General features: G+C 41.7%; 2 protein-coding genes and 1 non-coding gene across 3 annotated transcripts; 2 read left to right on the top strand and 1 right to left on the bottom strand.

Annotated features, from left to right (window-relative positions):
- Nucleotides 1–693: 693 nt before the first annotated feature.
- LOC129163538 (U7 small nuclear RNA) lies at nt 694–748 on the bottom strand. Its single transcript, XR_008563399.2, has one exon. It is a non-coding gene; the product is annotated as a U7 small nuclear RNA (small nuclear RNA).
- Nucleotides 749–1654: 906 nt separating this feature from the next.
- Nucleotides 1655–4709, top strand: tpi1b (triosephosphate isomerase 1b). Its single transcript, XM_015950236.3, has 7 exons — nt 1655–1923; nt 3124–3247; nt 3328–3412; nt 3487–3619; nt 3737–3822; nt 3908–3995; nt 4068–4709. Exons 1-7 carry the CDS (start codon nt 1815–1817, stop codon nt 4184–4186), a joined length of 744 nt encoding a protein of 247 aa, XP_015805722.1. The 5' UTR covers nt 1655–1814; the 3' UTR covers nt 4187–4709.
- Nucleotides 4710–5964: 1255 nt separating this feature from the next.
- LOC107379469 (zinc finger and SCAN domain-containing protein 5B) lies at nt 5965–7234 on the top strand. Its single transcript, XM_015950235.3, has 2 exons — nt 5965–6284; nt 6392–7234. Exons 1-2 carry the CDS (start codon nt 6122–6124, stop codon nt 7057–7059), a joined length of 831 nt encoding a protein of 276 aa, XP_015805721.3. The 5' UTR covers nt 5965–6121; the 3' UTR covers nt 7060–7234.
- The last annotated feature ends 4176 nt before the right edge of the window (nt 7235–11410 follow it).

Genomic DNA, 11410 nt, shown 5'->3' with positions numbered 1-11410 from the left:
ATCTGCCTACGAGACAGAAAACTGTTTATAAATGAAAGCAGTCAGAGATTACACAATCATGGTATAAGCCTGCTCCCGTGTGGTCATACATGGAATAACAAATGTGATTGATCAATGACAATTTAGAAGAAATATTAAAATGACTGGCCCATAATTATTCGTATCATGCGTTATTTAACTTCACAAAAACTCCTTCTGTGAACCATAACAAGTAGGAAACTCGTTGTGCGCTTGAGTGACTGGTAATAAATAAAAGCCGAAAATGCAAGGCCCCGGGATGTGAATAAGAGTAACTGCATTGTGATTGGCTACTGGGATAGCCTGAGGAAAGTGGGAGGGGCTTGTTTGTGCCCTACAGTAACACGGGTAAAGGTGAGGCAATCTGTTTTTCACTAGCCTGGCAAGCCAGACTTTGCAAAGCAAGAAATTGGTCTAGTTCTCAAGGCTAGTTTTTCACCGGATTTTAACGAAAAAGATCCATTTGAAAAATAAAATATCTTAAAGCTATGATGATGTTGAGAATTTTTAATTTTTTTTAATTTATTGAGATAAACTGAGAGACATTTAATAGACAGACTAACAAGCTTATACTGCGCAAGTATGCACATGTGCACCACATTATTTGGAGACAGAAACTGTTTTGTTAAGTCGTTATCTACAATACCAGTCAGGTAGGTTGCTTCTCACAATTAAAGGGGCTTCTCATTATGAGAAACCTGCTAGATAAATATTAAAGAGCAAATTATCCTGAACCTGAAACGGCTCCGCAACCATACTAATAAAAGGGACACATACATTCTTGTTACGGTTTGACAAAATACAGTTAGAGTAGCTGATAGTAAAGTACATTATAAAAAGTAAATTAATACAACATTTAATACAAAAAGTTACTTTCAAACGTGTTTTATATGTGTTTTACAAGTATAATATTTGAGATTAACCGCAATGCATGTTGGGTATGTAAAATGTAAATACAAGTTCCGTGATCTGTCCAACCAGATCATCTGTTCTTCAGTTGTCATTAAAGGTAGGCGGGGCTAGGTGGGTCACTAGTCATGACCAATCCAAAAGCGCATTACTGTGTCATTCAAAGTGAAAGCGTTAAATAAATGCTCAAATGGAAACACTTTTGCACATGATTCAAATACATTTGTTTTACTTTCGTACGTAAAATAAAATAATTACATATCCAACTTAAACATATTTATACAAATTATGTGATGTGTTCAGTAGTTGAGAAACAGTTCTTTCAGGTGTAGAATACTCTTTTTCGTTGTGCTTTTAACAGTTTAGTTTGTAATTCGTAATGTAGTACTTTTATCTCAGCTATCAAATCACAAAATAATGTGGAAATGTTATCACAGATAGTATCTGAAGATGTAAACACGTTTTAGGTGATATCACAATACATTCAGTTCATCAAGTTATGATTTTTATGCATAAGTGAGCTAAATTTTTGCTATTTAGTTTTTTCGAACTGTTTTTAGTTATTTAAACAACTACGTATCTTTTTCATTCAATTAAAACATGTATTTTTTGTGGTTTATCTTTGTGTAAATAACTTTTCAAACAGCACTTGAACGCAGCATGACATTTCGCTCTTCCTCTTCCCCTGCTGCGGTGATGCGTTCATCGGCGTTCCGTGATACGCCAATGGTGTGTCGGTATACTGACAAAGAGGCGGTGTTAAATTCCCTCCGTATAAATAGGTAAAGCAGCCATCAAACGCTTGCTCTCTGCCCCGAAAGAGAAGGTCCCCGTCGTGGTACTGTCCAGTTTAATTCTCTAGTAAATCCTAACAAAAACCCGCAAACATGAGCAGGAAATTCTTTGTCGGTGGAAACTGGAAGATGAATGGAGACAAGAAAAGCCTCGGGGAGCTCATCGAGACCCTGAACGGAGGAAAGGTGGACGCTAATGTCGGTATGTGTGGATTTTAACAACCGAGTTAAAACTTTCGTTGAATCTTTCAGCCTAACCCCGTTGTGTTCGTCAATTTTTTCTCTTTCAAAACGATTTTTGATATATTTTCAAAATGGCTCGTTCAGTCATGAAACAAGGACACCTTTAGCATCACAAATCTCCTCCTCAATGATTTTAAAAGCCCTTAAAAAGAAACAGTCGTTATATTGTCGTGTTGAATCGAGTTTAATTAACCTAAAATAGACAGAAAAGTATGAAGGGGTACAGGTGAAGGGCGAGCAGAGAAGCTTTTCGGTGATGTCGGAGGTGGGTGTGCGTTTGCAGCTGCACGTAGTCACGCTAGCTCCCGGGATGCATTCAAGATCAAGCACTGGTCACTGATGCTTCCCAAAGCCTGCTGGCTAAATATACAGAACAAAGCTAGTAAAAGATCAGAGGTTTTAATTAAAACAGAAATACAATTTATATACGTTTAAAATCAATGTGCATGTTTACCTTTTGCTCATGCGTGAATGTCTGAGTCTGTGTTTTTTTATTTTTCCCTATCGTTACCTGAACGCATCGTCTGCACTATCTGCTTCTGCAAACCAGAAAAAACAGCAGCAGCTGTTTCCCCCCTTCACTGCAGGGTCCGCAGACTTTGTGTCAAAACCAAACCTGTTGCGATTCAGCATTATTATGCAACCCTAACGTTGTATCTACCTGCTCCACGCTTGTCCAGGAGCAACTGCTCATACTGTCCTTGGACCTTGCCCCCTAAATGAGTCCACCTCCCTTGCAGTGCCAGACAGGCTTTGCCTTGTTGTTCTAATGTCCATCATGTTGGTCATTTGACCTTTTGAACCCAGGTTTAAGCCATGTCTCGTCCTCTGCAGAATGCAAGCCTTTAGTTGACCTTTTTAGAAACTGAACTCAGACCTTTACTGCTGTTGACTCTGGCTCGGGACAAATGACCTTTACCAAACTGAATTTAGCTCCTCGTAACCCCAAAGATACAGTTACAATGTGAATGTCAGTGTCTGGACTTCACTGTACTTGTGTCAAAGTCTTGTATTCACACAGGGGGACCATGTTTAAGGATTATTTGAATGTGTTTTGTTCTAAAACAAAAATCGTAGATTATTTCAATATTTATAGGAATTAGTCCTAAAGCTAATAAAAAGCCTTTATTGTTGACTATGTAACCTTCTACATAAATAGAGGTGGTGTGTGGCGCTCCATCCATCTACCTGGACTTCACCAGGTCCAAGCTGGATGCCAAGTTTGGTGTGGCAGCTCAGAACTGCTACAAGGTTCCCAAGGGTGCCTTCACTGGGGAGATCAGGTAGTGCCGTAGAAACCTGTCCAGCCTTTTTCTGTGGATCTAGCGGTTTGCGGTGAGTCTTATCCGTTCTCTGCCTCCAGCCCTGCGATGATCAAGGACTGTGGTGTGAACTGGGTGATCCTGGGACACTCTGAGAGGCGCCACGTCTTTGGAGAGAGCGATGAGGTAAGATTTAACAGTTTAAATCTCACAGAGGATTAAACGGCGTGTTTATTGAATGTCCTCCTGTGCAACGTTAGCTTATTGGTCAGAAGACGGCTCACGCTCTGGAGAACGGTCTCGGCGTGATCGCCTGCATCGGTGAGAAGCTGGATGAGAGGGAAGGAGGCATCACGGAGAAGGTGGTGTTTGCTCAGACCAAAGTCATTGCAGGTATGCAGCTTCTTTTATATAAACTCGTGTGCACGGGAGGAAAAAGCCCAAATGGAGCAATACGTTTTCCCTTAATCTGGAGAAGTTGCTAAATCTGTGGTCTTATCTGTTTGGCAGACAATGTAAAGGACTGGAGCAAGGTGGTGCTTGCTTATGAGCCCGTGTGGGCCATTGGTACAGGCAAGACCGCCTCCCCGCAACAGGTAGACGTGGGAGAACAACTAAATACTCCTGCTTGAGGACCACCAGGGCGGCAGTGTTTAACAAGTTTCCTGTGTGATTTCTCAGGCCCAGGAAGTTCATGAGAAGCTGAGGGCGTGGCTGAAGACCAACGTCTCTGAGGCTGTAGCTAACTCTGTCAGGATCATTTACGGAGGTGAGTAAACGGACAAACGTCCCGCATTCTTCCTGCGTTAATGCCGTCTCATTAACCGCCGCTGCCCCTCAGGCTCTGTCACTGGTGCCACCTGTAAGGAACTCGCCTCCCAGAAGGACGTTGATGGTTTCCTTGTGGGCGGAGCTTCCCTCAAGCCTGAGTTTATTGAGATCATCAACGCCAAGGCGTAAAATCCCAGCAGCGTCACTTCCATTCAGATGATCTGGTCCCCTCGCCCCTTAACCTCCAGTACTTCTTCCTTGTCTTTATTAAAAGTATTTGTGTAATGTTGTCATTCCTCCTTTTTTCTTTAGTTTTAATATTTAAAAAAAAAAGGGACAGGCTGACACGTTCACCATTCTGCACTGATGATTCTACTGAGAACGGCCGAACGAACTCCCACACCAAGTGCTCGAGCTAAAGGCTGACACCTAGAGGTGGACCGACTGTCCACGCCTTCACTTGAAACGTTTACAACCTTTATTTGTGCGAACAGGGTCACCGCTCTTGTCGATCACGTTTACTCGCCTTTGTACCGTTGTCTGTTTATTTTTGTGGATCTGTTACTTTGACCTCCCCGTAGATGTGCATGATGTGCTTCTCGTGTTGCCGAGAGGATCGTACCTGTCGCGTTAACCTTTCTGTGTCACAGCCGAAATGTAAACGAAGTGGAACGGTTTTGAGGAAATATTATAATAAAGAGTTTAGAGACTGTTTCAGTGTGAGAGTTTTTGTCCCAAATTGATCAGATGCTTTAAAGACGCAGATTAATTTCACTGCTCAAACAGCTGAGGGTTCATGCAGTGTAGTGATCCTGTCAGCATGGTGTCTTATTCCTGCAGGGACAATGCCGGGGAGATCTTCGTTGCTATTTTTATCTGCTCTGCGCAACTAAAGATGGCCTCATCAGAGCCAATTTAAAGCAGAAACGCTGTTTAGATCCTTTCAGTGCGAGACGGCGTGTCTCTCTCTGAGGAAATGTGTTAAAGGTTAAATGTTTCCTCTAGTTTGCACTAAACCAAGTTTTGAGTAAATGTTTGCTTTTCTTCCATATCTGTATTAGTTTTGGAATATCTGCATGTTGAAATCTCTAAAGGATACTGATAAATGCATGATAAGGTACAGACAAAAACAGTATAATATTTATAATGCCTTAAACTTGGTCAAAAAGGACAACCTGAGACATTTCAGTTGCTACAACCTATAGTTGGTATGTTTGATCCAAAGGTGCAGGTCAGAAAAAGAAAAATGTGGATTGAGAACGTATTGAATTACCAAAAATGTAATTAGTACAAATATTTTTAGGTATTGGTACAAACATATTTATTTTGGTGTTGTGTGTGTGTGTGTGCTCAGTCTTCTCGATCCCCAGTGAGTCGTGGCGGATGGCTGCTTATACTGAGCCAGGATTCTCTGGAGGTTTCTTCCTGTTTAAGTGGAGTTTTCCTCTCCACTGTCGCTAAATGCTTGCTTAGTATGAGGATTGCTGACTTGATGCAATTTGCTGGGTTCCATATATAGGAAATTTTTTTCTGATTGGCTTAATGAACTAACCTGTATTGGAAAGATTACTATGTGAAGTGCCTTGAGACGACCCTTGCCGTGATTTGGTGCTATATAAATAAACTTTAATTGAATTGAATTAATTAGAGCACTTTATTTGAATTGCCAATAATATCTAATAATAGGATCAAAAATGTGTTTTTTCACAAATTATTAGCATTTTATGTAAATTTATGTCAAAAGTTAATTGTGGTTACAACACCAATGTGGGACATTCACAGCTTTGAGAATTAAGTTAGTTTTGAGTTCATATTTAACATTCTAACTTATTTTTCCTATAACATAAACAAATGATTTGCCTCACGTTTCCTTTAAATCCTTTAACTGCATTAAATTATATTTGATTTTCCTTCATTGTGCTTCCCAGTATTTTTCCACCAGCCTGAGCTGCTGTGCCGCTGTCCTCCGGTTCGCCAGGGGGCGCTAGCGCATTACGCGGAGCGCTTTGACGAGGTTCCCAGTCACGTCCGTATTTACAAGCGAAGCGTGACGTTCACGTACCCGCAAAAATACGTCTTTAAAGCGCAACCAGGAGTCGTTAGTTTCGGGGACGGAAGTTGAAAATGCAGTCACTGAGAGTGTTTCTGAACCAGAGGCTGAGCGCGGTGGCGGAGGAGATTTTTGACGCGGTTGAAAAGACAATAGTCGAGTACCGACAGGAGATTTTTCGCTCCAAAGATTTGGAAATCAGTCGTCTCAGGATGCGGCTGAAGCTTCTCAGGTCGGGTACGTTTGAATCGATTAGCTCTTCTCACGCAACTGCAATGCGGTTTTATGTCTAATTTTAGCTAAACATTGTTTCGTTGTGGTGCCTTCTTTTGTCTTTCATCCAGAGTCGGACAGATGTTTTGAAGCCAAGGAGGAGCTGCATCACTCTGGTCACCGCTCACCACCTCCTCCTGCTCAGCAGCAGCTCCATTCGGTGGCACCTGAGCCCGAGCTCCATGAGGAGGAGGAGGAGGAGGATGGCGAGGACACCAACCTCGACCAGGAGCATCCAGAGACCTCCCGTGTGAAACAGGAGGAGAAACCGGAAGCCCCTAATCACTTCTGGGTGGACCACGATGATTCAGAGCACCTCGACGATCTGGAATCAGACATCAAAGACTTCATCTCGCCTCCTAACTACATGAAAACTAATCTGCACGAGCATAACCCCCACTTCCAGCTTTTTATCAACAGCAGCAGCTGCGAAGAGAGCAGAGGGGACAGATCCTACAGCTGCTCCATCTGTGAGAAGCGCTTCAGCAACTGCTCCCACCTGGCAGCTCACATCAGGACTCACACGGGAGAGAGGCCGTACATGTGTGAAATATGCAAGAAGACCTTCATCACAACCAGCGCTCTGAACAGACACCAGACCATCCACACAGAGGGGAAACACTTTGTGTGTAACTGCTGTGGGAAATCCTTCAAGTGGATGGAGTCTCTTGGCAGACACATGAGGAGTGTGCACAAGAAGGAAAGCGTGCCTGAAGGAGTTCCTGCAGGGAGGAGCTGAGATCCACAGCCAGTATCTATTGGCTTAGTTATACTGTGATTATAACATCATGTGTAACTTCATTATATTTTTTAAAAATCATTGTTATGTGTAGTTGTGATTTATTTAAAAAATGTGCATGAAACTCATTCGACTTGGCAGAAGATAATAAACATGTTATTCCCTCAGAATAAAATCACGGTTCAGTGGTTTGTGCTGCACGTGAAAGCGTGAGTCCCGCTGCACTCCAGCAGGGGGCAGAAGCAACATTTCATTCATATTTCTTTGCATCAACCTTCAGCACACTTAAACTCACTCTCTCAGGCTGCACTTTTGTGATTTGCAGTTTTGTTTTGAAAAATTTTGAAATTCAGGTTACTTTACCCGTAAAACTGTTCATTTCTGACAACTAATTAAATATGTATGTGTTTGAAACAAGTTTAATTTGACTTTTAAGAGCACGTTCCAGTAAAATATACATATCACCATCCAGTTGATGGAACTGAACCTAAAAATGTGTTACAGAAAATAGCCATGTGAGCTGCATATACATGATCAATAAGCCTATTTACAGCAGAACATATCCAATGAGAAGCCATCATCTTTAATTTATGATTAAAACAGTGTTTTGGTTTAAAATGCATCCTGACTCAAACAGCTGTTACGAGAAGGGAAACGTGTCCGATATGCAAATATTTTCAGTCCCAGCCGCACAAAAACACTTTATTTTAATAAATTATTGCTTTTAATATCCATCCATCTTCTGTACCTACTTGCACCTGTTCAGGGTTGTAGTGAGCTGGTGCCTATCTCCATCCGTCACTGGATGATAGGCGAGGTACTTCCTGAGTGGGTCAGCTTAATCTTGTTGCTGCTAGTTGCAAACTAACGTGTGGTAAAGTGAGAAAAGGCTGTGATTTGTTGGTTTTTCTGATGACCTATGCACTTGAAAAAAACTTCAAGACGACCTGCAGAGATCATGACCTCCAGGCTTGAGTGAGTACGAGGTCAGAGGAGGGCTTCCTCCAGCGTTTGTTTCCATTTGCCGTTCCTCAGCTGCAGACGGATACAACTCCTGCAGATTAATGAGAAGATGGGGGGAAGTTTTGCTGACCGAATAAAAAAAAATCCTCCCCCTTTAAAGATTTTATGACGATATATTACTTCAAGGTTGCGATGGGTATGAGAAACGCATACGGCCTCTGGCTGGAGGCCGAGACAGTAAAAGAGGAGATGACAGAAGAGAGTCCAAACAGAACGGTAAAAAGCTAAATGAGAGAAACAGTCAGAATCCTTCCGGGTGAGCTCAAACGTTGGCGAGTTTTATATTAACCAAAGCAGCAACTCAAAAGAAAAGAAGGCAAAAATAGAAAGCAAGGCCAGAAAGTTGAAGACATCAACAAAACCAAAGCAAACATTCAAACAAAAACAAACTAAACGCAGCCCAGGAGTGGTGCCATATGGAGGTTTGTGCTTTTGATACCTTCCATGTCTTTTAAGTTGAATCATAGTGGAAAAATATTAACTATAAACAGCTGGAGAGGATGCAGATGTTGTAAACTGTCAGGCACACATTTACATGTTCAATCCAAAAACATTTATTATTCTAAATTTATGTCAAGTAGATTTCATGCAGGGATAAAATTAAGAATGAATTGTGAGCTAATCCTATTTAATCTTCATCCAGCTTTACTCTATCAAAAAAAAAACCTCACCAGCAGCATTTAAAGATACACTTAGCTATTTTGCTTGCTTTTAGCACCCCCTAGTGTCCGTTATTAATTATCTGTGGTCAAAGCAAAAGTGAACCCCCTTTGCATTTGTCCTTTTTAACGCCTTAATCTAGTAAGTACATTGTTTAATTTAGCACTCTTCATATATATATATATATATATATATATATATATATATATATATATATATGAATATATGAATATATATATATATATATATTTATATATATATAAATATATATATATATATCATGAAATTATACAATGATCATAAATATCATTTAAAAATGACGTATGATTATAAGTTTGAGCTAAGAATAGAAGGAAACAATCCCTCTCATATAGCTACAGCTATTCCAGCAGTTATTTTCAGGTCCAATTTCACTTCTGAAGATGAGATTTAAAGGCTTCTCTCATTAACAGGAGTACAGCTGCATGTCTCCAACAGCGGGGGAAAGGCGGGAAAAGTGCTGCTCTCTGATTGGCTGAGAACGTTCAACCATTTTGCTGTCCAAGCAGGATCGAGCACCCACACATATGATACATCAAATCGACCGGCTTGGTCTTAGGAATCTTGTATTAAATTTTAAATGCGTTATCTGTCACCATGGTAACAAGCTTAACAACTACATTTCATATATTTTATACGCTACTGTATCAAAGTAATTTAACATATGAACATTATTTAAATTTTTAAAAGGTCATGGCACATTGAACATAAATATATTGAAGTAGATTTCTGTCATCTGTTACCATGGTAACACAAGTGCATAAGGATATCCCCAAACAAGTCACATTGAAATAAATGTGAAAAGCCTAATATTGAGCCTATAACATATTGCTGTTTCTTATCTGTCTGAGCTTTATACACTTAAATCTAGCAGCATAGCTGACATTTTAACAGTCAGAAGGCAGGAACCGCCCCCTCCTCTGGTCTCTGGTCAGGTCCCTGCTTACTTTAAGAACGCTGTAATCCACCCGCTTCTTAAAAAACCGAGTCTTGGCCCCTCTCTCCATAGCAGCTTCAGACCCATCTCTAAACTTCCGTTCATCTCCAAGATCTTGGAAAAGGTTGTGGCTAAACAACTCACAGCTGCTCTTGATGAACATAACATCTATGATAGCTTCCAGTCAGGTTTTCGTAGAGCTCATTCTACTGAAACAGCTCTTCTTAGGGTCTCTAATGAACTTCTGACTCACAGTGATGCAGGGGACTGTTCTGTTCTGGTCCTGCTGGACCTGACTGCAGCCTTTGACACTGTTGACCATCACCTGCTACTGGAGAGGCTGAGAGACTGGGTAGGTCTATCAGGATCTGCTCTGAAGTGGTTCTCCTCTTATCTTTCTGAGCGCTCCTTTTCTGTGGCTGTCTCCAAGTTTAGGTCCTCCACCACCTCTCTTACCCATGGTGTCCCACAAGGTTCTGTGCTGGGGCCTTTGCTCTTCCTCCTCTATCTGCTTCCTCTTCAGCACGTCCTGAGCTCCTTCAAAGGAATATCCTACCATCTTTATGCAGAAGACATCCAACTGTACATCTCCTTTAAGCCCCATGAGATGTCTAAGCTGCAGCTGTTACACACCTGCTTAGACTCTATCAAAACCTGGTTGCCTGGGAGCTTTCTACAGCTGAATGAAGATAAGACTGAGATCCTCATCTGTGCCCCAGACAAGCTGGTTCCCAAAGTCAGAGACTCTCTTGGTTAGCTTGCTTCTCACACCAAACCTTCCGTCAGGGATCTTGGTGTGACCTTTGACCCAGCTCTCACCCTGGATTCTCATGTCAGTTCTCTTGTTCGCTCTTCCTTCTTCCATCTCAGGAACGTTGCTAAGCTGAGTCCCATTCTGTCTCACTCTGAACTTGAGACAGTTCTCCACACCTTCAACTCCTCACGCTTAGACTACTGTAACTCTCTTTTCACGTGTCTGAGCAGAACCTCCCTGAACCGTCTACAGGTGGTTCAGAATGCCTGTGCTCAGCTTCTGACCAAGTCCTCCAAACACACCCACATCACCCCGCTTCTCCTCCAGCTTCACTGGCTGCCAGTCAACTTCAGGGTTCATTTCAAGATCCTGGTTCTGGTCTATAGGGCCTTACATGGACAAGCACCATCTTACATTGGTGATCTTCTTAGTCCCTACACCCCCAGCAGGTCCTTGAGGTCCAGTGATCAAAGCCTACTGGTTGTGCAGCACCAGGCTAAAGACCAAAGGTGACAGATCATTTGCTGCTGTGGCCCCCAGACTCTGGACCTCTCTCCCCCTGAGCCTGAGATCAGTGGACTCAGTGGTCTCCTTTAAAAAGCAGCTGAAGACTCACTTGTTCAAGCTGGCTTTTGTATGACCTTCTTCACCACTCTCTCTTTATTCTGCTCTCTCCACCTAGTCCACCTTCCTCAGGATCCACTGATTTCCCTCTTTCCTGTCACTCTCTCTCTTTCTTTACATTTTTTAATCACAATTGCCTATTTTTGCTCATTTTAAATATATTTTTAAACATTTTCTAAATGCTTTTTAATATTTTTACATTTTTTGCTTTTGTGAAGCGCCTCATGATTTTTATCTTGAGAGGCGCTATAGAAATGATACTTTCTTCTTCTTCAGCTTACAGTTTCAGCTATCCAGCATTCAAACAGCATTTC

This window comes from Nothobranchius furzeri, chromosome 5 (assembly GCF_043380555.1).
Source record: "Nothobranchius furzeri strain GRZ-AD chromosome 5, NfurGRZ-RIMD1, whole genome shotgun sequence".
Classification (NCBI taxonomy): domain Eukaryota; kingdom Metazoa; phylum Chordata; class Actinopteri; order Cyprinodontiformes; family Nothobranchiidae; genus Nothobranchius; species Nothobranchius furzeri.
The sequence above is the reverse complement of the archived record's forward strand: the minus strand, read 5'-3'. Positions and strand labels throughout refer to the sequence as shown.